We start from the raw sequence: 26,174 nt of genomic DNA, 5'->3' as shown, positions 1-26,174 counted from the left end.
GACTATAGATCACTCCATACTCTCGACTATTGATCAGTCTATAGTCTCAACTGTAGATCAGTCTGAAGTCTCGACTACAGATCAGTCTATAGTTTCGACTATAGATCAGTGTTTAGTTTCGACTATAGATCAGTCTATAGACTCTATAGTCTCATCTGTAGATAAGTCTATAGTCTCGACTATGGATCTGTCTCAACTATCTATTAGTCTATAGTCTCAGCTATAGAACAGTCTATAATCTCTATTATAGCTCAGAGTATAGTGTAAACTATAACACATTCTACATAGTCTCAACTATCGATCAATCTACAGTCTAAAATATAGATCAGTTTATAGTTTCAACTATAATAGTCTTAACTATAGATCAATCAATATTAGAGATTAAAAAGAAAAGTCTATATTCCAGACTAAAGATCAATTTTTATTCGATATTTTCTATATGTAAAAAACAGTGTAATTTCCTTTCTTTTTTTAATTTTTCTATTTTCCTCTAATTTTTCTAACAGTTTTTTCACTATTAATTTTCTTTGTTTTTTTCTTAACATGAATTATAATAATATTTTTGACGATTTCTTTTTTTTTGTAATTTTTTTTATTTATGAATGAAAATTTCAACGAAGAGACAAAAAAAGGCACTACAATCTAATTAGGTTTATGGTATTTTTTTGTTAATAAAGTAATTTTTTTTTTAATTAAAAACTAAGCTTAAATCGATGAAATTGATATAGACGTTTTTTGTATGTTAAAAAAACATTTATGCAATAAATTGGTGTTTGTTGTTTTTAAGTTTAAGAATTTTTAAAAAAATTTAATGACGAATTTGTTAAGTAGTAATAAATTAGTTTAATTTAATTAACAAGTTATTTTTTTGTTTAAATTAAATTTATGGGGATTAGTTAGTGTTCAAATAAATAGAAATGAAATTAAAAGATAAAAAGTGAAAAATAAATTATAATTAATAAAATTTATAAAAATAAAAAATTAAAATTAGTTTAGAAAATAAATTGTGGAACGAAGGACCATTTCGGCAAGATTAATATTAAAGAATAAAAAACAATCACTAGAGATCTCAGTCTACAGTCCAGACTGTAAAGACTAAACTGTAGTCTTGACTGATCTATAATTCTAACTTTAGTCTAGTCAAGAGCGTGATAATAGATCAGACTGAGTCTTGACTATAGACTGATCTTTAGTTTTAATTAAAGACTGATCTACAGCTTCGACTTTAGACTGATCTATAGTCTGGACTATAGAATGATCTATAGTCTCGACTAAAGACTGATCTATAGTCTTGACTATAGAAAGATCAATAGTTTTGACTATAGACTGATCTATAGTAAACTGATCTATAGTCGTGACTAGAGACTGATCTATAGTCTCGACAATAAACTGATCTGTAGTTTTAACTCTATAGTCCTGACTATAGACTGATCTATAGTCTTGACTATAGACTGATCTATAGTCTTGACTATAGACTGACTATAGACTGATCTATAGTCTTGACTATAGACTGATCTATAGTATTGACTATAGACTGATCTATAGTCTTGACTATAGACTGATATATAGTTTTGACTATATACTGATTTATAGTCTTGACTACAGACTGATCTATAGTTTTAACTATAAACTGATCTATAATCTTGACTATAGACTGCTCTTTAGTCTTGACTATAGACTGATCTATAGTCTTGACTATAGACTGATCTATAATCTTGACCATAGACTGATCTATAGTCTTGACTATAGACTGATCTATAATCTTGACTGTATACTGATCTATAGTCTGGTTTATAAACCGATCTATAGTCTTGAATATAGACTGATCTATAGTCTTGTCTACAGATTGATCTACAGTCTTGACTATAGACTGATCTATAGTTTTAACTATAAACTGATCTATAGTCTTGACTATAGACTGATCTATAGTCTTGACTATAGACTGATCTATAGTTTTGACTATAAACTGATCTATAGTCTTGACTATAGACTGATCTATAATCTTGACTATATACTGATCTATAGTCTTATTTATAAACTGATCTATAGTCTTGACTATAGACTGATCTATAGTCTTGTCTACAGATTGATCTACGGTCTTGACTATAGACTGATCTACAGTCTTGACTATAGACTGATCTATAGTCTTGACTATAGACTGATTTATAGTCTTGACTATAGACTGATCTATAGTTTTAACTATAAACTGATCTATAGTCTTGACTATAGACTGATCTATAGTTTTAACTATAAACTGATCTATAGTCTTGACTATATACTGATCTATAGTCTTGACTATAGACTGATCTATAGTTTTGACTATAAACTGATCTATAGTCTTGACTATAGACTGAGCTACTGTCTTGACTATAGACTGATCTATAGTCTTGACTATAGACTGATTTATAGTCTTGACTATAGACTGATCTATAGTTTTAACTTTAAACTGATCTATAGTCTTGACTACAGACAGATCTATAGTCTTGACTATAGACTGATCTATAGTCTTGTCTACAGATTGATCTACAGGCTTCACTATAGACTAATCTATAGATTTGACTATAGACTGATCTATAGTCGTGACTAGAGACTGATCTGTAGTCTCGACAATAAACTGATCTGTAGTCTTAACTCTATAGTCTTGACTATAGACTGATCTATAGTCTTGACTATAGACTGATCTATAGTCTTGAATAGAGTGATCTATAGTATTGACTATAGACTGATCTATAGTCTAGACTATATACTGATCTATAGTCTAGACTATATACTGATCTATAGTCTTGACTATAGACTGATCTATAATCTTGACTATAGACTGATCTATAGTCTAGACTATATACTGATCTATAGTCTTGACTATAGACTGATCTATAGTCTTGACTATAGACTGATCTATAGTCTAGACTATATACTGATTTATAGTCTTGACTATAGACTGATCTATAGTCTTGACTATAGATTGATTTATAGTCTTATTTGAGAGTAAAATTAACATAAAAAATCAAAGAAAATAAAAACAAACACAAAAAATTATTATAACATAGAATTTTTATTTAATTTAAATTTAAATATAGAAGATATATTTATGTTTTGTATTTTTATTCATTTTGTTTTCAAGTTTAAATAAATTTTAATTTTTTTTTTTTTACTTTTTTGTCATTTTTCTTTAAATATTAATTATGATTAAAAGTGGGTAACTTTTCTGGTTTTGTAGGTTTTATGGTGATTGATTGCTGTTCGTTTTTAATGCTTTTTCTTTTTTTCTGAAATTCAACTTAAAGTTAATTTTTGAATAATTTTTTTGTAGATTTTTTTGTTGTTGTTGTTGTAGTACACGTAGCTTTTTTAATATTTTTATTATTATTTGTTTTTGTTGTTGTTTTTTGTTTTCTTGTTGTAGTATTATTATAATATTTATTATTATCAAATTTTATATGTATATAATAATTTAATAACTTTTAAGGAAATGGAAGCGGATGGATGTATTATTTCTTCTTATTCGTTGCTATTAATGGAGCGTTGCGTTGCGGTGTGGTAGGCCGTGATGTATTCATGCCACTGTACATATATTTGGCCTTCTTTTCGGAGGGCTTTAAAATCTAAAACAAAATGAAATCAAATAAAATTTAAAATATTTCGTTTAATTGCTAGCGAGTGGAGTGGAGATGGAGTGTTAAAACTTACCTGGAATGAGCACATTAGTGTATCATCCACAGTCATCATACCACCGGCATTATCGAATTCACCACAATAATTGGGAGCTGAGAATAAGGTCACCAATTGACGGCGGGCAAAGAATTCATAACCATCTTCAACGACCTGAAAATAGAAAAAATATGAATAAATTAACAGAACTAGAACAAAACTAGAACAGAATTAGAACAGAACTAGAACAGAACTAGAACAGAACTAGAACAGAACAGAACTAGAACAAACTAGAACAAAACTAGAACAGAATTAGAACAGAACAGAACAGAACAGAACTAGAACAGAACTAGAACAGAACTAGAACAGAACTAGAACAGAACTAGAACAGAACTAGAACAGAACTAGAACAGAACTAGAACAGAACTAGAACAGAACTAGAACAGAACTAGAACAGAACTAGAACAGAACTAGAACAGAACTAGAACAGAACTAGAACAGAACAGAACTAGAACAGAACTAGAACAGAACTAGAACAGAACTAGAACAGAACTAGAACAGAACTAGAACAGAACTAGAACAGAACTAGAACAGAACTAGAACAGAAACTAGAACAGAACTAGAACAGAACAGAACTAGAACAGAACTAGAACAGAACTAGAACAGAACTAGAACAGAACTAGAACAGAACTAGAACAGAACTAGAACAGAACTAGAACAGAAGAGAACAGAACTAGAACAGAACTAGAACAGAACTAGAACAGAACTAGAACAGAACTAGAACAGAACTAGAACAGAACTAGAACAGAACTAGAACAGAACTAGAACAGAACTAGAACAGAACTAGAACAGAACTAGAACAGAACTAGAACAGAACTAGAACAGAACTAGAACAGAACTAGAACAGAACTAGAACAGAACTAGAACAGAACTAGAACAGAACTAGAACAGAACTAGAACAGAACTAGAACAGAACTAGAACAGAACTAGAACAGAACTAGAACAGAACTAGAACAGAACTAGAACAGAACTAGAACAGAACTAGAACAGAACTAGAACAGAACTAGAACAGAACTAGAACAGAACTAGAACAGAACTAGAACAGAACTAAACAGAACTAGAACAGAACTAGAACAGAACTAGAACAGAACTAGAACAGAACTAGAACAGAACTAGAACAGAACTAGAACAGAACTAGAACAGAACTAGAACAGAACTAGAACAGAACTAGAACAGAACTAGAACAGAACTAGAACAGAACTAGAACAGAACTAGAACAGAACTAGAACAGAACTAGGAACAGAACTAGAACAGAACTAGAACAGAACTAGAACAGAACTAGAACAGAACTAGAACAGAACTAGAACAGAACTAGAACAGAACTAGAACAGAACTAGAACAGAACTAGAACAGAACTAGAACAGAACTAGAACAGAACTAGAACAGAACTAGAACAGAACTAGAACAGAACTAGAACAGAACTAGAACAGAACTAGAACAGAACTAGAACAGAACTAGAACAGAACTAGAACAGAACTAGAACAGAACTAGAACAGAACTAGAACAGAACTAGAACAGAACTAGAACAGAACTAGAACAGAACTAGACTAGAACAGAACTAGAACAGAACTAGAACAGAACTAGAACAGAACTAGAACAGAAACTAGAACAGAACTAGAACAGAACTAGAACAGAACTAGAACAGAACTAGAACAGAACTAGAACAGAACTAGAACAGAACTAGAACAGAACTAGAACAGAACTAGAACAGAACTAGAACAGAACTAGAACAGAACTAGAACAGAACTAGAACAGAACTAGAACAGAACTCGACCAGAACTAGAACAGAACTAGAACAGAAACTAGAACAGACAACTAGAACAGAACTAGAACTAGAAACTAGACCGAACTAGAACAGAACTAGAACAGAACTAGAACAGAACTAGAACAGAACTTAGAACAGAACTAGAACCAGAACTAGACCAGAACTAGAACAGAACTAGAACAGAACTAGGACACAGAACTAGGACAGAACTAGAACAGAACTAGAACAGAACTAGAACAGAACTAGAACCAGAACTATGACAGAACTAGAACGAACGTAGAAACAGAAACTAGAACAAGAACTAGAAAGAACTAGAACAGAACTAGAACAGAACTAGAACAGAACTAGAACAGAACTAGAACCAGAACTAGAACAGAACTAGAACAGAACTAGAACAGAACTAGAACAGAACTAGAACAGAAAACTAGAACAGAACTAGAACAGAACTAGAACAGAACTAGAACAGAACTAGAACAGAACTAGAACAGAATAGAACAGAACTAGAACAGAACCTAGAACAGAACTAGAACAGAACTAGAACAGACCCTAGAACAGAACTAGAACAGAACTAGAACAGAACTAGACAGAACTGACGAACTAGAACAGAACTAGAACAGAACTAGAACAGAACTAGAACAGAACTAGAACAGAACTAGAACAGAACTAGAACAGAACTAGAACAGAACTAGAACAGAACTAGAAACAGAACTAGAACAGAACTAGAACAGAACTAGAACAGAACTAGAACAGAACTAGAACAGAACTAGAACAGAACTAGAACAGAACTAGAACAGAACTAGAACTAGAACAGAACTAAAAAAATCTGTTGGCGACTTACCTGATGAGCACGACATATTAAATCCATTTCATGTTTATGTAAAAATTTCGATACAACATCAGCCACCAAATGTAAAACTAACACCACGATCATTTTCACCCCAACCCTGGACATCTTTATCAGGATCACTCCATAACAGATCACACAATAGACCAGTATCGGGTACATCTGTGGGACGCATCAAGCGTCTAATTTGTTCCATACCTGTAGATCGGGACTCAAACCGCCGTGACAGCAGAAAATCTTCTCATCGATAATGGCGGCGACGGGTAAACAATTGAAACAGTCTGTAAAGGTTTTCCACAATTTAACATTGAAACGTCGTTTGCATTCGTCATAAAAGCCTAAAACAAATAGAGATTCGTAATAAATCTAGGAGTTTATTTAAAGCGTGAGAACTATTACCATAAATACGATTAATACTGGCACACTCGTGATTGCCACGCAATAAAAAGAAATTTTCCGGATATTTGATTTTATAGGCCAACAGCAGGCATATGGTTTCCAGCGATTGTTTGCCTCTGTCAACATAATCGCCCAAGAAGAGATAATTGGCTGCTGGTGGAAAACCACCATATTCGAATAAACGCAATAGATCTGTATATTGACCGTGTATGTCACCGCATATAATGAGAGGTGCTTCGAGCTCCAAGAGTATAGGTTGTTGTAGGAATATTTCACGGGATTTTAAACACAGACCTCGTACTTCAGATTCAGACATTTGTACTGATTTACCCGTGCGACAGCTACGCACTAAAAAGAAAAGAAATAGAAAAATATTTTATTAATTTTAATAATGAATTACATTAAGTTTTTAAAGCCTGCTTTTGCTAGCTGTTTAAGTTAAATATCTACTGCCTATTTTTGGGCGTAAGTAGGATATTCTTTTAAAAAAGTTATTTATTTACGGTTCATCAAACAATTGTTAACTTATAACTATTATTCTCTATTTATATTTAACTCTTCCCCTTAGTTATTATTTCCTCTTTTACATAAACTCATTGCCTATTTTTAGGCCACACTAATCTTCCTGTCAATGCTGTTTAACTATTTTTAACAACTTGATAATTTGTTTATAACACAAAACATCGTTGTTTTTAGCAGAATTTAATTAAAAATAGCAATTTTATAACTTAAACCAACATGACAAGCTCCATTTAAAATTTTTACTAATTTTAGGAAATTGTTGGAAAAGTTGTTTTTTATCTAAAGCCTACAGTTAGGCGGTTTGATGTATTAATAAATAACATGCTTGACAGTAACACGTGTTTTATTGGAAGGCAAAACAAAATAAATTTCTGGGAATTTTAAATTTAAACTTGTGTGGCAAAAGTTAAAAAGGCAAACTATAAATAAAGACTTCCAGGAAATCATGGTTGAATTTCATATTGAGGAAATTTTATAAGTACACAAAAAATGCTGTTATTTAAACATTAGAGTAAATTCAGAGAAGCATAATTTAAGGCGCATAAATGTAAATTATATGGAAAGCGAAAGGGTTTGATTATGAGAGAATGAATTTAGTGGAGGCTAAAGCCGACAGATGGCGTAATTTAACAATAATTCTCAGAAAATCAGAAATTAAAGCATATTTTAAGGATGAATTTTATTTCAAATTAAAGCATACTTTAAGGAACTAATACAGAACTGGAAAAGAACTAGAATGGAACTAGAGCAGATCTAGAACAGAACTAGAACAGAACTAGAACAGAACTAGAACAGAACTAAAACAGAACTAGAACGGAAGTAGAAAGGAACTAGAACAGAACTAGAACAGAACTAGAACAGAATTAGAACAGAACTAGGACAGAACTAGAACAGAACTAGAACAGAACTAGAACAGAACTAGAACAGAACTAGAACAGAAGTAGAACAGAACTAGAACGGAACTAGAACAGAAATGGAACAGAACTAAAACAGAACTAAAACAGAACTAGAACAGAACTAGAACAGAACTAGAACAGAACTTAGAACAGAACTGACAGAACTAGAACAGAACTAGAACGAACTAGAACAGAACTAGAACAGAACTAGAACAGAACTAGAACAGAACTAAACAGAACTAGAACAGAACTAGAACAGAACTAGAACAGAACTAGAACAGAACTAGAAGACAGAAACTAGAACAGAACTAGAACAGAACTAGAACAGAACTAGAACAGAACTAGAACAGAAACTAGAACAGAAACTAGAACAGAACTAGAACAGAACTAGAACAGAACTAGAAACGAACTAGAACAGAACTAGAACAGAACTAGAACAGAACTAGAACAGAACTAGAACAGAACTAGAACAGAACTAGAACAGAACTAGAACAGCACTAGAACAGAACTAGAACAGCAACTAGAACAGAACTAGAACAGAACTAGAACAGAACTAGAACAGAACTAGAACAGAACTAGAACAGAACTAGAACAGAACTAGAACAGAACTAGAACAGAACTAGAACAGAACTAGAACAGAACTAGAACAGAACTAGAAACAGAACTAGAACAGAACTCGAACAGAACTAGACAGAACTAGAACAGAAACTAGGAACAGAACTAGAACAGAACTTGAACGAACTAGAACAGAACTAGAACAGAACTAGAACAGAACTAGAACAGAACTAGAACAGAACTAGAACAGAACTAGAACGAACTAGAACAGAACTAGAACAGAACTAGAACAGAACTAGAACAGAACTAGAACAGAACTAGAAACAGAACTAGAACAGAACTAGACAGAACTAGAACAGAACTAGAACAGAACTAGAACAGGATCTAGAACAGAACTAGAACAGAACTAGAAACAGAACTAGAACAGATCTAGAACAGAACTAGAACAGAACTAGAACAGAACTAGAACAGAACTAGAACAGAACTAGAACAGAACTAGAACAGAAAGAACTAGAACAGAACTAGAACGGAACTAGAACAGAACTTGAACTAAACTAGAAGAGAACTGAACATTATTTGTTCTAAGAACTTATTTCAACGTTTACGCAACATTAACGAAAAGCAAAGTCATGTTTGTTTCTTGCAAAAAACGCAAAAATTTTAAAAAATTTTTACTTTTAGCAAGATTTATCATTTGTAGATTAAATAACCAGCTGAACTTTATAAATAAATTTTTTGTTAAGATAAGAAAACAAATAGTTCACGTGAGTAACTAACTTCTTATAAAATATTTGAAAGCAACTGAACAGGTTTTTTGCTTTCAAGAAACTAATCTTAAGAAACTTTAATCATTTGTAAAATAAATCAAAACATTTGTTTTTATAACAATATTAAACAACAACGGTAATCGGAGGAAATTGCTCTCAAGATTATTGAGAGACCATTATAAAACATGGCAGACGACTTCAGTTAATGATTAAAAAAGAGGGCTCGTTGCAAAATTAAACATAATAAGGGGGCCTGATATTGACTGTTATAATTTAGAAATATACTCATTTGTAAGTATAGAACTAGAACTACCAAGTTTGAAAACAATAGCTTTTGTTATTAAAAAGTTATTAAAAAAGCTACATATTGCTTTTGTAGCTGGGTGCGTATGATTGATATTAATTTAAAGTATTTTTATTAAATTACTTATAACTTTGGTATTTTTAAAGCTTTTTTTAAAAATTAAATGGATGTTGGAAGATAAGAAAATAAACTAAATATTAATTATAAAAAACATATTAAATTATTAAAGAAATATTAAAAAATACCTTTCCCTTAGATTTTCTTCCTACAAAATTAACAATATTAAATAATTTTCTTTATACTTTCATGACAACCGCTTATTTCTTCCCTATATTTAAACTGTCAGACACATTACACATACATATATTACACAATTACAAAATAATCTGTTTAAATGATGAGTTTACTGTGCCGCCTATAACCTCTCTTCCTCTTATATGTAACAATTATTTTCAATTAACACTTGTTTAATGAAAAAACTGAATAATAGAGAACAAGAGAAAGAAATGAGTGTGAAATAAAAATAGGAGAAAAACGAAATAAACTACAATTAAAAATTAATTAAAAAATGCAAAAAAGAAAAAAATGTTTTATAAAACAAATAAGTATTAAAAGAATTAAAATAAAATGTAATTTAATTGACATTAACATTGTAACTAAGTAGGGAGGAAAATGGAAAAAATTTGAAAATAGAACGCAAATATATAAAGTGACAGCAGTTAAGGGAAGAAAGCCTTAAAGTAGGCAATAAACTTTTAAACACCCTTAAGCAAAATTAGCCTAGAAATAGTTAAAAATATCTGCATTAAGTTTATTTCCATCAATTAAAGAAAACTGTTAAACCATTTTTCGTTCTTTTAAAGAAAAACATTAAATATTTTTAATTAGTTTAATTCTTCTCTTAATAAATAAATGTAATTAAAAACATCTGTTGCATATTGTTGTTCTTCAAATCCAAATTTGTTTGTAATAAAATATTTATAAAATCAACACTAAAACCTGGAATTTTAATGCGATTTTCAACACATACACACTATAAACAATAGAGAAAACAAAAAAAAACATAATAAACAAGATTAAAAATAAACAAATTTACAAAACACTAGCAAAATAAAGGTAATAAAATGCTCGAAATAACAGCAGTGAAGAACAGAATAGATTTTTTAACGAAATTTATTAAAAACAAAGATTTTTAGCAAATGTAAAAAAATGCAAATTTCCCTGTTAGTCCCACTGTTTCGACAGCTAGAGCCATATTTTTATAGGTCTTCAAAAGCTTGACATGTACCTTATCAATGTACTTAATTTCAAAACTTTAGCATTTCTATTTCAAAAGTTATACAGCAAGAAGTATTAATACTTTTGTTACAAAAAAAAAATCTTTGAAATTTTTTCTTTTAGACCCACTGTGCGTCCACCTAGGAACATGTTTTTAATGGTTGATTAATGCTTCATATATAGTCTAACAACATAACAAATTTCAAAACAATAGCCTTTCTAATTCAAAAGTTATTTAAAAATTTCCATATTTGCCCTACAGTACGTATGATTGATATTAATTCGATCTTTTTTCACAAATTTGTTCATAACTTTGGTATTAATAAAGGGATTCTAAAAATTAAACGAAGAATGAAAGCTAAGGATGTATATTTTTATTAACAAACAAGAAAATATCATAAAAATTATAAAGAAGAGTATAAAACAACAATAAAAACAAATATTGATATAAATTAAACCAAAAATATTCGATAAACCGATTACAAACATTAAACTTTAAAATTATGGTGTAAATTATCAATTTTTAATAAAAAAATCGAAAAAAATCAAAGCGAATAATCGATTATTCAAATAACGGAATAAAATTATTCGAATAATCGTTAAAAAAGTGATAGTGTAATAAAGATTTTAGCTCTGCATTTAACGTAATTTGCTTTATAATAAAAGATATGGCCATCAACCAATAGCAACAAACGATTATTCGTATAACCGTTTACAATTATTCGATTAATTGGTTAAAAAATAATCGTAAAATTAAGTTAAACGCACTGTTAAAGTAAATACTATCACAAAAAATAGATTTTAACCAAATCAGTAACGAAAATCAAAAATATTAAACGAGTATTCGAATAATCGATTAAAATGTTGAGAATAATCGCTAAAAAAATCCCTAAAATACATTTTATCTTATTGCTTATCAAGTACTTTTACAAAAATTCGAATTTAATTTAGTTTTTTTTTTTTTCAAAAATCAATACGAATAACAGGAATTGAACTTAATTCATACTTAATCGATTAATTAAGCACTATTACATAAATATCATTTAAACTTAATTTTCCTCATAAATCAAAACGAATAATCGTTTATTCGAATAATAGATTGAACAAATATTCAAATAATTGGGAAAAATTTATCGTAAAATATATTATATTGCACTGTTGATAACATACTGTTAAGAAAATTTGATTTTACCTTTATTTTTCCTGCTTAAATCAAAACGAATAAACGATTATTCGAATAACCGTATACAAATATTTAAATAATTATATAAACATATCCCCAAAATACATTTCACTGTTAATAAGAGTGCGATTAGCGCGATTTTAACTTAATTTTCTTTGAAAATTAAAACGAATAAACGATTATTCGAATAACCGAATAAAAATATTTAAATACTCGAATAAAAATGTCAAATAAAATAGGTTTCATATGAAATGCTTTTACAAAAAATTAGAATTTAACTTAAATTGTTTCTTAAATTATAGCGAATAATCGATTATTCGAATAATCGTTTAAAATTAAACGAATAAAAGGGGCAAAAAATAATCTTTAACTATATTTTATTGGACTATTTTGTAATTACTTTTACAAAAAATTTTGTTTTGTCAAAAATCAATAAAATTTATCGATTATTCGAATAAAATTATACGAATAATCGAATAAAAAATATTCGTAAAATAAATTTTTGTCCTCTTGTTAATTAATAACTTAAGAAAAACATGATTTTAATATAATCTATATCAAAAATTAGTACGAATAACCGATTATTAAAACAATCGATTAAAATTATTCGAATAATCGATTAAAAAATATTCATAAAAGAAATATGTATATTTACAACATCATTTTTATTACATTGCTCATTAAAAATGTATACACATGAGTGAATATTTGGATAACCGAATAAAATTATTCGAGTAATCGAACAAAAAAAAATCGTAAAATAAATTTTATCATTTTATTTACTAAAAACTTGAAGAAATCATGATTTTTATATAATCTATATCAAAAATTAGTACGAATAACGGATTATTAAAACAACCGATTAAAATTATTCGAATAATCGGTTAACAAATATTCATAAAAGAAATATGTATATTTACAACATCATTTTTATTGCATTGCTAATAAAACACAAATACGAATAAAATAATGTTCGAATAACCGCATAAAAATATTCGAATAATCGAATAAAATAATATTCGTAAAAGAAATTTTATCATCTTGTTAATTAAAAACATGAAGAAAAACTTAATTTTATCGCAATTTTTCTTAAATAAGAGTACAAATAATCGATTATTCGATTAATCGTATAAAAATACACGAATAAACGGTTAAAAAATATGCATTAAACTAATTTTATCGCTTAAATAATTAAGTTTTATTGGAAAATTTTTACTTTAACTTAATTTATTTTAAAATATGAAAAATATGTTTTATAAATTGTGATATTTAGACCCACAGTGCACCAGTTAGAACTTAATTCAATCTAAATTTTTAAAGCTTAATTTGTGGTTTGTGTTTATGACAAATTTTAAAACTTTCTTTTGATTATTTGAAAAGTTATACAAAACTAAGCTTTTATGTTGTCATAAGAACCACGGTGCGTATGATTGATATTAATTATTGAGTTATTTTACAAAATACCTTGTAACTTGAGCATTTATTAAGGGATTTTAAAAATTTAAACGGATTTTAAAAGCTAAGAGTTCATATTTTAATATATATAATTTAAAATTATAACAGTATTAATAAAATTTAAGAAATTTTAACAAACAAAAACTAAACAAAATAAAATTTTTGCAAAAATTGTATAAAAATATGAAATTTTTAGTTTATGTTAAAAATTATAAAACTTTCTTAAATTTTCTAAAGTTTGTGAATATTTAGACAAAACCCTTTAACATTGTTTTATGAGTTTTAGGCAGAAAAAACTCATAAAACAATATAAAATAAACAAATTTATACAACAAATTTTCTAGTTGGTCAAAACTGGAAAAAGTAATAAAAAACAAGAAAACTTTAACAAGCCTAAATTTAACATGCCTAAAATAATAAAACTCGTGGTTAAACAAAACCCCTGACCAAAAACTATAGCTACAACACCATAAAACAATAGCAAAGAAACAAAGTTTGTTTTAAAACTTTTGCAACATTTGGTTACAACATGCAAATCTAAATATACATACAAATAAAAAATTTATAAGCATAAATATTTAAAGTTAAAAAAAAAACTGAAAAGAAAACAAACAAATTTACACATGTTGCCTATAAATAAATAAAATTTATACAAAATTAGGCAAAAAAAGGAAAATAAGAAACTTTTGTTAAACAAATATTTAGAGGAAAATTTAATGAATCATTGAAAGCTAGAAAAAAAGAAAAATTAGAAAGAAATCTATATTTAAAGTTTTCACTTGTTTATTAAAAACATTTCAAAGTTCACAGCTGTTAAATGAAATTTCACACCTTATATTAAACGCTCGAGATAACTAGAAACAAAATTGTTTACTTTTAAAAGTGAAAAAATAAATAAACTTAAACAATATAATTACATTAACGGCTCAGGATTCATATTCATGTAAACAAATTAGTACTGGTTACAACAGCAGAACAACAAAAACAAAATCGAAAACCTTTTCCTCTCTCTTAAAAAGCAACAAAGTATTTAAATTTTCATATATATTTTAACAAACAAAACAATTAACAAAAATCGATTTTCAATTTTGTTTTATTTGTTGTTGACATTAAGTTTATTAAACTTAATACCTTTTTCTAATAATTTGTCTAGCTAGCAACTATTTCCGCCTACATAGAATCTCTATTTACAAAAGCAAATTATCTTAAAAGCTCTTTAGAAAACAACAAATTTTTCGGTTAGATAAAAAGAGATTTTTTTCTGTTTAAATTTTGTTTGAAATTTATTTTTATAACTTTTTTTTCTGTGTTGCTAATCTTATCTAAGTGACGTCTGTGTGCAAAGATTTTGTGGAAATAATTAAGAAGAATAAAAATCTATAAAAAGTTTATACGTCAGAGTTTGTAGAAAATTAAATTTTGAAAATTAGAGGGAAAAGAATGAAACTAGACAAAAAGAACGACAGACAGACAGCCTTGCTATTTAAGCGGTAATGAACGCATTTAAAGGCCTACTAAACGGGCAAGGAAGAAGAGGAGTAATGGCAAAAGTAATTTGATTAAACAAAAGATCACAACAGACACTAACCAGTTCTGTTCTAGTTCTGTTCTAGTTCTGTTCTAGTTCTGTTCTAGTTCTGTTCTAGTTCTGTTCTAGTTCTGTTCTAGTTCTGTTCTAGTTCTGTTCTAGTTCTGTTCTAGTTCTGTTCTAGTTCTGTTCTAGTTCTGTTCTAGTTCTGTTCTAGTTCTGTTCTAGTTCTGTTCTAGTTCTGTTCTGTTCTAATTCTGTTCTAGTTCTATTCCAAATCTGTTCTAGTTCTTTTCTAGTTCTTTTCTAATTGTGTCCTAGTTCTGTTCTAGTTCTGTTCTAGTTATGTTCTAGTTATGTTCTAGTTATGTTCTAGTTATGTTCTAGTTATGTTCTAGTTCTGTTCTAGTTCTGTTCTAGTTCTGTTCTAGTTCTGTTCTAGTTCTGTTCTAGTTCTGTTCTAGTTCTGTTCTAGTTCTGTTCTAGTTCTGTTCTAGTTCTGTTCTGTTCTAGTTCTAGTTCTAGTTCTAGTTCTAGTTCTGTTCTAGTTCTAGTTCTAGTTCTGTTCTAGTTCTGTTCTAGTTCTGTTCTAGTTCTGTTCTAGTTCTGTTCTAGTTCTGTTCTAGTTCTGTTCTAGTTCTGTTCTAGTTCTGTTCTAGTTCTGTTCTAGTTCTGTTCTAGTTCTGTTCTAGTCTGTTCTAGTTCTGTTCTAGTTCTGTTCTAGTTCTGTTCTAGTTCTGTTCTAGTTCTGTTCTAGTTCTGTTCTAGTTCTGTTCTAGTTCTGTTCTAGTTCTGTTCTAGTTCTGTTCTAGTTCTGTTCTAGTTCTGTTCTAGGTCTGTTCTAGTTCTGTTCTAGTTCTGTTCTAGTTCTGTTCTAGTTCTGTTCTAGTTCTGTTCTAGTTCTGTTCTAGTTCTGTTCTAGTTCTGTTCTAGTTCTGTTCTAGTTCTGTTCTAGTTCTGTTCTAGTTCTGTTCTAGTTCTGTTCTGTTCTGTTCTGTTCTGTTCTGTCTGTTCTGTTCTGTTCTGTTCTGTTCTAGTTCTAGTTCTGTTCTAGTTCTGTTCTAGTTCTGTTCTAGTTCTGTTCTAGTTCTGTTCTAGTTCTGTTCTAGTTCTGTTCTAGTTCTGTTCTAGTTCTGTTCTAGTTCTGTTCTAGTTCTGTTCTAGTTCTGTTCTAGTTCTGTTCTAGTTCTGTTCTAGTTCTGTTCTAGTTCTAGTTCTGTTCTAGTTCTGTTCTAGTTCTGTTCTAGTTCTGTTCTAGTTCTGTTTCTAGTTCTGTTCTAGTTCTGTTCTAGTTCTGTTCTAGTTCTGTTCTAGTTCTGTTCTAGTTCTGTTCTAGTTCTGTTCTAGTTCTGTTCGAGTTCTGTTCTAGTTCTGTTCTAGTTCTGTTCTAGTTATGTTCTAGTTCTGTTCTAGTTCTGTTCTAGTTCTGTTCTAGTTCTGTTCTAGTTATGTTCTAGTTCTGTTCTAGTTCTGTTCTAGTTCTGTTCTAGTTCTGTTCTAGTTCTGTTCTAGTTCTGTTCTAGTTCTGTTCTAGTTCTGTTCTAGTTCTGTTCTAGTTCTGTTCTAGTTCTGTTCTAGTTCTGTTCTAGTTCTGTTTTAGTTCTGTTCTAGTTCTGTTCTAGTTCTGTTCTAGTTCTGTTCTAGTTCTGTTCTAGTTCTGTTCTAGTTCTGTTATAGTTCTGTTCTAGTTCTGTTCTAGTTCTGTTCTAGTTCTGTTCTAGTTCTTTTCTAGTTCTGTTCAAGTTCTGTTCTAGTTCTGTTCTAGTTTATAAATATTAATATCAATCATACGCAACCAGGAACATATTGAATAAAATTATGTAATTTAAAGTAATTATAATATTAAAGCTATAGCAGCAATTTGTCTAAACATAGTCTCTACAAAGCTAGCTACAGTGGGACAAATTTGATTATATTTGCTTGAAAATTATTTGTTTTCCTATTTTTGTAAAAATTAAAATATTTCTAACCTAATCATAAAATATTAACATTTATTGTATTTTCATTTGTATTATTATTTTTTTTTTTCTTATTTAACAAACATTTTAAAGCTTATGTTTGCATTATAACCTGAACTCAGTTGTGTGCTTACGTTTGCTTGGCCAGTCTAAATGTGTAGGCCATAAAAATAAAAATCCCTTAAGTATAATATTTCATGGTTTTACGAAAAACCAATGACATAAGCTGCACATACAAATGTTAAAATAATACAAACATAAGTACATATTTATGAAACAAATAGCAGCATATTTTAAGAAATTAGTTTTTTTTTAAGACAACCATTTGGGAAAAGGCAAAAATCGATAATACAACTAGAGTATTCATAAAAAGTGTTAAATTTTTTTTTTACAAAATTTTGCAGCTTTTTATTTAATTTCCCATCATTTGGTTCTCTGTAAAAGAAAATAAAATTCTTCAGGGTTATAATTATTTTGTGATTATTTGTTTTTTTGCATCCTTCATTTTCAATGTTCTTATAATTATTGGAATTTTGTTGTTGTTTGTTTTGTTGCTTATTTTCGTTTATTTATTTTTTTATGTATTTGTTTATTTCTTGGCAAATTTCAATGTTGAATTCATTAAGAGTTATTTCCTTAATAATATTGATATTTAATAGAGAGAAGAAAATCTTTGAAAATATTTTTTGCAACAAAAAAAAAAAAAAGCAACGGAACTAAAACTTAATAAAATCAAAAGAAAGGAAATCGTAGGAAAATAATTGATAGATATTAAAATACAAATTAAAAGAAAAACTATTTCAAAGTAAATTATAGATTTTTTATTGAAACTTTTAGAAAAGACAAAAAAATATTCGAACATTTTTTAACAAACTTGACCCACTGTGGCTAAAATTATGAGTTCATTTAAAAGCTTAATTAGTATTCTGCAATTATACCAAAGTTTGTGTTGATCCCTTTAATAGTTTAGAAGTTATATGCAGTTTTTCTATGAGTCCTACAGTACGTATGATTGATTTTAATTAAGAACTTTTACACAACTTTTGCTATAATGTTTGTATTTAGCAATGAATTTTGAAAAATTAATAGGAGTTTAAATACAAACTCTTAACTAAACTTAAAAGGAAAATAAAATATTTATATAAACTTAGGGAAAACTCCGAAAAATGTCTTCCAAAATGATACAATATTGACTAATAGAGGCTTCAACTATGAGAGTAGTTTCTTTACTTTTATATATTATATTAAAAGCTTAAATACTTATCTTTAAGTCCACGAAATTTTGTAGCTTTAACAGTTTTAGTTTAAAAGTTTTTAAAAATTAAATATTTTTTCTCTCTTTGAACCAGGGTGCGTATGATTAATAATAATTATTGGTTATTTCTGCAATTTTTCTTATAATTTGGAAATTTTTATAGATAGATTGAAAATTCCAATGGAATTTAAAATTCAAGAATATTGACTTTCTTTCTAATACAGAAATTTAAAGAAGAGCTCATATTAAAAGCATGAAATTTATATCTCTTTTATGACCTTGATTTTTTAAATCATCTTCAAACAATGTTTGTTAAAACAATTTTGTTTTACAAAACATTTCCAATTAGTCAAGACATGTTATCATTTCATTACAAAACTTAATTTCACACTCATGTTTTCCAAATGAAAGGTCTTATTCTCAGTGTCATTGCATTTCTAAATGAAACAATGTTTAACTAACTGCCAGCCTGGCTACAATGTTCAAAAATATTGTTAAGAACCCACTGAGAGAAGAAAACCTTAGCAAAAATGTAAAATGAAACAAACTAAGCTTCATAAAACAAATGTAAAATGTAAATACGTAATAATCCCAAATAATATGTTTTTGTATTTTCATCATCATCTTTCTCATCATCATTATCAGTAAAATTCTCTGAAACAGAATTCCAAACAACAATATTTATGTTTTTGTAGTAGGCAGCAAATAATAACAAAGCCATTTCTACCTAAAACCCGGTAACAAACAAAATCGAAAACAGTTATGGAATCATGTGATACAAACAAATAATATGTAGTATACATTAAGGCGTAGGTGTTTCTTTTTTTTTCCAAAAGTAAAGGTACAAGTATAAGAGGGGGTTGATTGCTGTTGCTACTAAAGGTCGTCTGTTTAACAAGAAATAGAAATGGACTCTAGACAATTGTCACGTGTACTTTATTAGTTTTTACTTTTTTTACACAAATCAAGATGAATGTTTAAGCATTAGTAGGTATGAAGAAGATGAGAATGTAAAATGTGACTGAGAAAATGAAAATAAATTTGTATAACAAGAAAGAAAATGTAAACATTTTTAACTAGGTTTTAGGTAAACCAATAGTAAGTTTTACTATGATTTAATAAAATAAGGTAAAGCCTATATTAAGGCTGAATAACGCAAAATAATAATTGAAAGTTTAGAAAAGATATGGTTAGTTTTGTTGTAAAAATATAATTTATGGAGAGAAGGATATTAAGGTTTGCGGAAGATAAAGAGGACATTGAAACAAAAAATTATATATAACCTTGTTTTAATGTATACAAGCTCAAAAGTATGCTATATTTTTTAGGGGATCTTAAGAAAACAAACTAGAACTAAAGTAGATCTGAACTAGAACAGAACTAGAACAGAACTAGAACAGAACTAGAACAGAACTAGAACAGAACTAGAACAGAACTAGAACAGAACTAGAACAGAACTAGAACAGAACTAGAACAGAACTAGAACAGAACTAGAACAGAACTAGAACAGAACTAGAACAGAACTAGAACAGAACTAGAACAGAACTAGAACAGAACTAGAACAGAACTAGAACAGAACTAGAACAGAACTAGAACAGAACTAGAACAGAACTAGAACAGAACTAGAACAGAACTAGAACAGAACTAGAACAGAACTAGAACAGAACTAGAACAGAACTAGAACAGAACTAGAACAGAACTAGAACAGAACTAGAACAGAACTAGAACAGAACTAGAACAGAACTAGAACAGAACTAGAACAGAACTAGAACAGAACTAGAACAGAACTAGAACATAACTAGAACAGAACTAGAACAGAACTAGACAGAACTAGAACTAGAACAGAACTAGAACATCTAGAACAGAACTAGAACAGAACTAGACAGAACTAGAACAAACTAGAACAGAAAAAAAACTAAAAAAACTAGAACAGAACTAAACAGAACTAGAACAGAACTAGAACAGAACTAGAACAGAACTAGAACAGAACTAGAACAGAACTAGAACAGAACTAGAACAGAACTAGAACAGAACTAGAACAGAACTAGAACAGAACTAGAACAGAACTAGAACAGAACTAGAACAGAACTAGAACAGAACTAGAACAGAACTAGAACAGAACTAGAACAGAACTAGAACAGAACTAGAACAGAACTAGAAAACTAGAACTGACTAGAACAGAACTAGAACAGAACTAGAACAGAACTAGAACAGAACTAGAACAGAACTAGAACAACTAGAACAGAACTAGAACAGAACTAGAACAGAACTAGAACAGAACTAGAACAGAACTAGAACAGAACTAGAACAGAACTAGAACAGAACTAGAACAGAACTAGAACAGAACTAGAACAGAACTAGAACAGAACTAGAACAGAACTAGAACAGAACTAGAACAGAACTAGAACAGAACTAGAACAGAACTAAACAGAACTAGAACAGAACTAGAACAGAACTAGAACAGAACTAGAACAGAACTAGAACAGAGCTAGAACAGAACTAGAACAGAACTAGAACAGAACTAGAACACAACTAGAACAGAACTGGAACACAACTAGAACAGAACTAGAACAGAACTAGAACAGAACTATAACAGAACTAGAACAGAACTAGAACAGAACTAGAACAGAACTAGAACAGAACTAGAACAGAACTAGAACAGAACTAGAACAGAACTAGAACAGAACTACAGAACTAGAACAGAACTAGAACAGAACTAGAACAGAACTAGAACAGAACTAGAACAGAACTAGAACAGAACTAGAACAGAACTAGAACAACTAGAACAGAACTAGAACTAGAACAGAACTAGAACAGAACTAGAACACTAGAACGAACTAGAACAGAACTAGAACAGAACTAGAACAGAACTAGAACTGAACTATTTCTTTGCTGGCTAAGTTTTAAACAAATTGCTTTAGTGATTAATTACTTTAAAATTTTTATTCGAAATGGCTTTTGGGGCGTATGATTAATATTTTAAAATTAAAAATTTTAGAGTTAAATAAAATGTTTAGTTTTTTATAAAAATTTTAAAAATTTAATTTAGAAATGTTTATTATTAACAAAAAACAAAAATTGTTATGTTTTTACAATAAATTTTTAGTTAATTTGTTTAATTAAAGTCTAATAAAGTTTAACATTTGCCTTAATTAAGGGTTTTACTACCAAACATTCTTCTGAATAACTTAATAAACATTTATTTTAATTTTTTTGTTTCTACTACATTACATTTATTTTGTGTGTATTAATGTTACTGTATTGTTGTTGTTTAACGACACCATTAATTTCTTGTATTTACTTGTTGTTAAACAAAAGAAACAAGAAAATAAATATATACAAAAACCAAAGCATACTTTAGAGCTGCAGTATATTTTACTTTTTCTGCTTTCATTAAGGATTTATTGATATAGTATATTTTTGTTGTTGTTATAGTATTTTATTTTGTTGTCGTTGTTGTTGTGTTTCATATTTTAAACATGTATGAACATGTTTTATCTGTTCAACCTTCAAACCAGCTAAACAATATTGTGTTGTCATTGTTTTTCCTTTTGCTCTTTGTTTTTTGTAATATTTATGTACGAATATGTATTGTTGTTTTGTCTATCAGGTTTTATTGTAGTTGTAAAATTTGTATTGTCTTGTCTTGTTTGCTATTTAACTTCCTGTGTACATCTTTATTTTTATCTATAGTTGGAGAGTCAGGCTTTTTGTCAGAGTCAGCTATTCATTCATTCATTCATTTATTTGTGGGCGCCCTTTTCCTATTTGTTTGTCAGCTGGAGAATTTAACCACATGTGAAGGTTATTGCTAGTAATTGATATTTTAATAATTTAAAAAGAAAGCCTTAAAATAGTCTTTAAATTTGTATGTATAGTCCAGCCTAAAAGTAGGCTTCAATAGGTGTAATATGAAATTGAAGTTTTTTTAATCTTAAAAGTCTTATTTATAAACATTTTAATTACTTTTTCCTTTTCTTTTCCTCCTTAAAGTATGCACTTGTTCTTTTCATTTATCCTCCTTCAGCTTAGAAAAAGTGTATTTTTATATTTTACTTTAGCTTAGAAAAGGTACAACTTCTTTTCATATTTTTTTTTAAAAAAAGACTTTAACTTGTTTTAATAATGTCTTGCCTAAAGCCCCTAAAGTATGCTTCACATTTAAAATTTTAACACTAACACTTAGACTATTCCCTTAAAAGACCAGTAACTCCCTTAGGATAAGTTTATATTGCTTTTTTAAAGTTTTTTTTTTTCAAAAAACAAATCAAAAGATTTCCTAACAAGTTTTCTTATTCATTCCCCCTTTTTTTTAACAATCATTGAACTTTCCTTGCAACATGTTTCTACATGTTATATAAAACTAAAATTTATGATAAATAATAAATTCCTAAAGATTTGTTAAGCATCTCACAAAACATAGTAAATATTGCATATTTTATGAAAGTAACATATAAATGCAAGCAATTTCTAACATATCCCTTAAAATATGCAATAGTTTGTGCACATCCTTTTACATATGCAATCGTTTATTGTTGCTTTATAGCTTTAGTTCCTGTTTTCTTTTTCTTTTATTTCTTTTAACAATATTTTCTGTTTATTTAGAGTTCAATCCCTTAGCTGTAGCTTCTCTATTCCCACATAGATTTCTTCATTTGTTAGTCCTGTTGATATGTTTCCCCTGTGTGGAAATTGTTAAGATATGTAAATGATTTCATTGAATCTTCTGCTTTTTTTTCAGGGATACTTGTAAATTGTTTGTTAAGGATTTAAATAGAAAAAAGAATTGCATTTTTAACTCCTTAATATATGCTATGCATTTAAATTTTATAAAGCTATTACCTAGCAGCAACAGTTTCTTATATTTGCATAATTGGAGGGGGTGGGTAACACAGTTTGATTGTCGTGTTAAATATTTTACAATATTGATACATTGTCATGTCATGTCTGCATATTTGCTTTTCAAAAAAGCTAAAATATGTTAATAGTTTTTTATCTTCACTCCCTAATATATGCAACACTCTTTGTAATTATAAAGCTGTTGCAAGTATGCTAAAGTTCTTTTTTAATTATAACTAAAACAAATTGAATTTTAACGATAAAAGGTAAAGAGTAGCAAAAATAACAAAGAAATAAACGAGGTATAAAATTACAATTAACGCACTAGTTAAAATAAAGTTGAGGTTTAAAACTGCAAACGAAATTTAAATCTGTCAGAGCACAAAGGGAAGTTTCCTTCAACCCTCGCATTTTTGTTAAGTGTTAAAAACTTGTTATTTCTTTTAACTAGCACTTAAATTTAATTAATTTTGAAGCAGCTAGAAAGGTATTAAACTAAAAGAAACTAAGTGAAAAAGACAATAATAAAAGATTAAGAGATATTAGAATTAAATTTTAGTTCAAATCTGGTTCAGATCGATTCTAGTTCAAATCTAGTTCTGTTATAGTTCAGTTCTTGTTGAGTTCTAGTTGAGTTCTAGTTCTGTTCTAGATCCGTTCTAGTTCTGGTACAGATCGATTCTAGTTCAAATCTAGTTCTGTTCTAGTTCAGTTCTAGTTGAGTTTTAGTTGAGTTCTAGTTGAGATCTAGTTGAGTTCTAGCTGAGTTCTAGTTGAGTTCTAGTTGAGTTCTAGTTGGGTTCTAGTTGGGTTCTAGTTGGGTTCTAGTTGAGTTCTAGTTGAATTCTAGTTGAGATCTAGTTGAGTTCTAGTTGAGTTTTAGTTGAGTTCTAATTGAGATCTAGTTCTGTTCTAGTTCTGTTCTAGTTCCGTTCTAGTTCTCTTCTAGTTCTGTTCTAGTTCTGTTCTAGTTCTGTTCTAGTTCTGTTCTAGTTCTGTTCTAGTTCTGTTCTGTTCTAGTTCTGTTCTAGTTCTGTTCTAGTTCTGTTCTAGTTCTGTTCTAGTTCTGTTCTAGTTCTGTTCTAGTTCTGTTCTAGTTCTGTTCTAGTTCTGTTCTAGTTCTGTTCTAGTTCTGTTCTAGTTCTGTTCTAGTTCTGTTCTAGTTCTGTTCTAGTTCTGTTCTAGTTCTGTTCTAGTTCTGTTCTAGTTCTGTTCTAGTTCTGTTCTAGTTCTGTTCTAGTTCTGTTCTAGTTCTGTTCTAGTTCTGTTCTAGTTCTGTTCTAGTTCTGTTCTAGTTCTGTTCTAGTTCTGTTCTAGTTCTGTTCTAGTTCTGTTCTAGTTCTGTTCTAGTTCTGTTCTAGTTCTGTTCTAGTTCTGTTCTAGTTCTGTTCTAGTTCTGTTCTAGTTCTGTTCTAGTTCTGTTCTAGTTCTGTTCTAGTTCTGTTCTAGTTCTGTTCTAGTTCTGTTCTAGCTCTGTTCTAGTTCTGTTCTAGTTCTGTTCTAGTTCTGTTGTATTAAACTAAAAGAAACTAAGTGAAAAAGACAATAATAAAAGATTAAGAGATATTAGAATTAAATTTTAGTTCAAATCTGGTTCAGATCGATTCTAGTTCAAATCTAGTTCTGTTATAGTTCAGTTCTTGTTGAGTTCTAGTTGAGTTCTAGTTCTGTTCTAGATCCGTTCTAGTTCTGGTACAGATCGATTCTAGTTCAAATCTAGTTCTGTTCTAGTTCAGTTCTAGTTGAGTTTTAGTTGAGTTCTAGTTGAGATCTAGTTGAGTTCTAGCTGAGTTCTAGTTGAGTTCTAGTTGAGTTCTAGTTGGGGTTCTAGTTGGGTTCTAGTTGGGTTCTAGTTGAGTTCTAGTTGAATTCTAGTTGAGATCTAGTTGAGTTCTAGTTGAGTTTTAGTTGAGTTCTAATTGAGATCTAGTTCTGTTCTAGTTCTGTTCTAGTTCCGTTCTAGTTCTCTTCTAGTTCTGTTTCTAGTTCTGTTCTAGTTCTGTTCTAGTTTCTGTTCTAGTTCTGTTCTAGTTCTGTTCTAGTTCTGTTCTAGTTCTGTTCTAGTTCTGTTCTAGTTCTGTTCTAGTTCTGTTCTAGTTCTGTTCTAGTTCTGTCTAGTTCTGTTCTAGTTCTGTTCTAGTTCTGTTCTAGTTCTGTTCTAGTTCTGTTCTAGTTCTGTTCTAGTTCTGTTCTAGTTCTGTTCTAGTTCTGTTCTAGTTCTGTTCTAGTTCTGTTCTAGTTCTGTTCTAGTTCTGTTCTAGTTTAGTTCTGTTCTAGTTCTGTTCTAGTTCTGTTCTAGTTCTGTTCTAGTTCTGTTCTAGTTCTGTTCTAGTTATGTTCTAGTTCGTTCTAGTTCTGTTCTAGTTCTGTTCTAGTTCTGTTCTAGTTCTGTTCTAGTTCTGTTCTAGTTCTGTTCTAGTTCTGTCTAGTTCTGTTCTAGTTCTGTTCTAGTTCTGTTCTAGTTCTGTTCTAGTTCTGTTCTAGTTCTGTTCTAGTTCTGTTCTAGTTCTGTTCTAGTTCTGTTCTAGTTCTGTTCTAGGTTTCTGTTCTAGTTCTGTTCTAGTTCTGTTCTAGTTCTGTTCTAGTTCTGTTCTAGTTCTGTTCTAGTTCTGTTCTAGTTCTGTTCTAGTTCTGTCCTAGTTCTGTTCTAGTTCTGTTCTAGTTCTGTTCTAGTTCTGTTCTAGTTCTGTTCTAGTTCTGTTCTATTTCTGTTCTAGTTCTGTTCTAGTTCTGTTCTAGTTCTGTTCTTGTTCTAGTTCTGTTCTAGTTCTGTTCTAGTTCTGTTCTAGTCTGTTCTAGTTCTGTTCTAATTCTAGTTCTTTTCTAGTTCTGTTCTAGTTCTACTCTAGTTTAGTTTTTTCTTAGCTCTATTTTTACACAACCATTGTATTTTATTTTTAGTTCTGTTCTAGTTCTGT

At 29.3% G+C, this 26,174-nt stretch overlaps 1 protein-coding gene across 1 annotated transcript in view; it reads right to left on the bottom strand.

Annotated features, from left to right (window-relative positions):
* Window positions 1–3,354: 3,354 nt before the first annotated feature.
* LOC119601065 (serine/threonine-protein phosphatase beta isoform-like) overlaps window positions 3,355–26,174 on the bottom strand; it is a 91,225-nt gene continuing 68,405 nt past the window's right edge. The window contains 6 exon segments of the mRNA XM_037951768.1: window positions 3,355–3,602; window positions 3,688–3,822; window positions 6,312–6,374; window positions 6,376–6,521; window positions 6,524–6,655; window positions 6,717–7,064. Coding sequence (XP_037807696.1) covers window positions 3,489–3,602; window positions 3,688–3,822; window positions 6,312–6,374; window positions 6,376–6,521; window positions 6,524–6,655; window positions 6,717–7,064 — 938 coding nt within the window. The 3' untranslated portion in view covers window positions 3,355–3,488.

The sequence above is a fragment of the Lucilia sericata genome, unplaced genomic scaffold, assembly GCF_015586225.1.
Source record: "Lucilia sericata isolate MDLA Ls3-8-SP2 unplaced genomic scaffold, ASM1558622v1 Contig000141F_arrow, whole genome shotgun sequence".
Taxonomy (NCBI): Eukaryota; Metazoa; Arthropoda; class Insecta; order Diptera; family Calliphoridae; genus Lucilia; species Lucilia sericata.
Note: the sequence above shows the minus strand (reverse complement) of the source record. Positions and strands in the feature narration are given on the sequence as shown.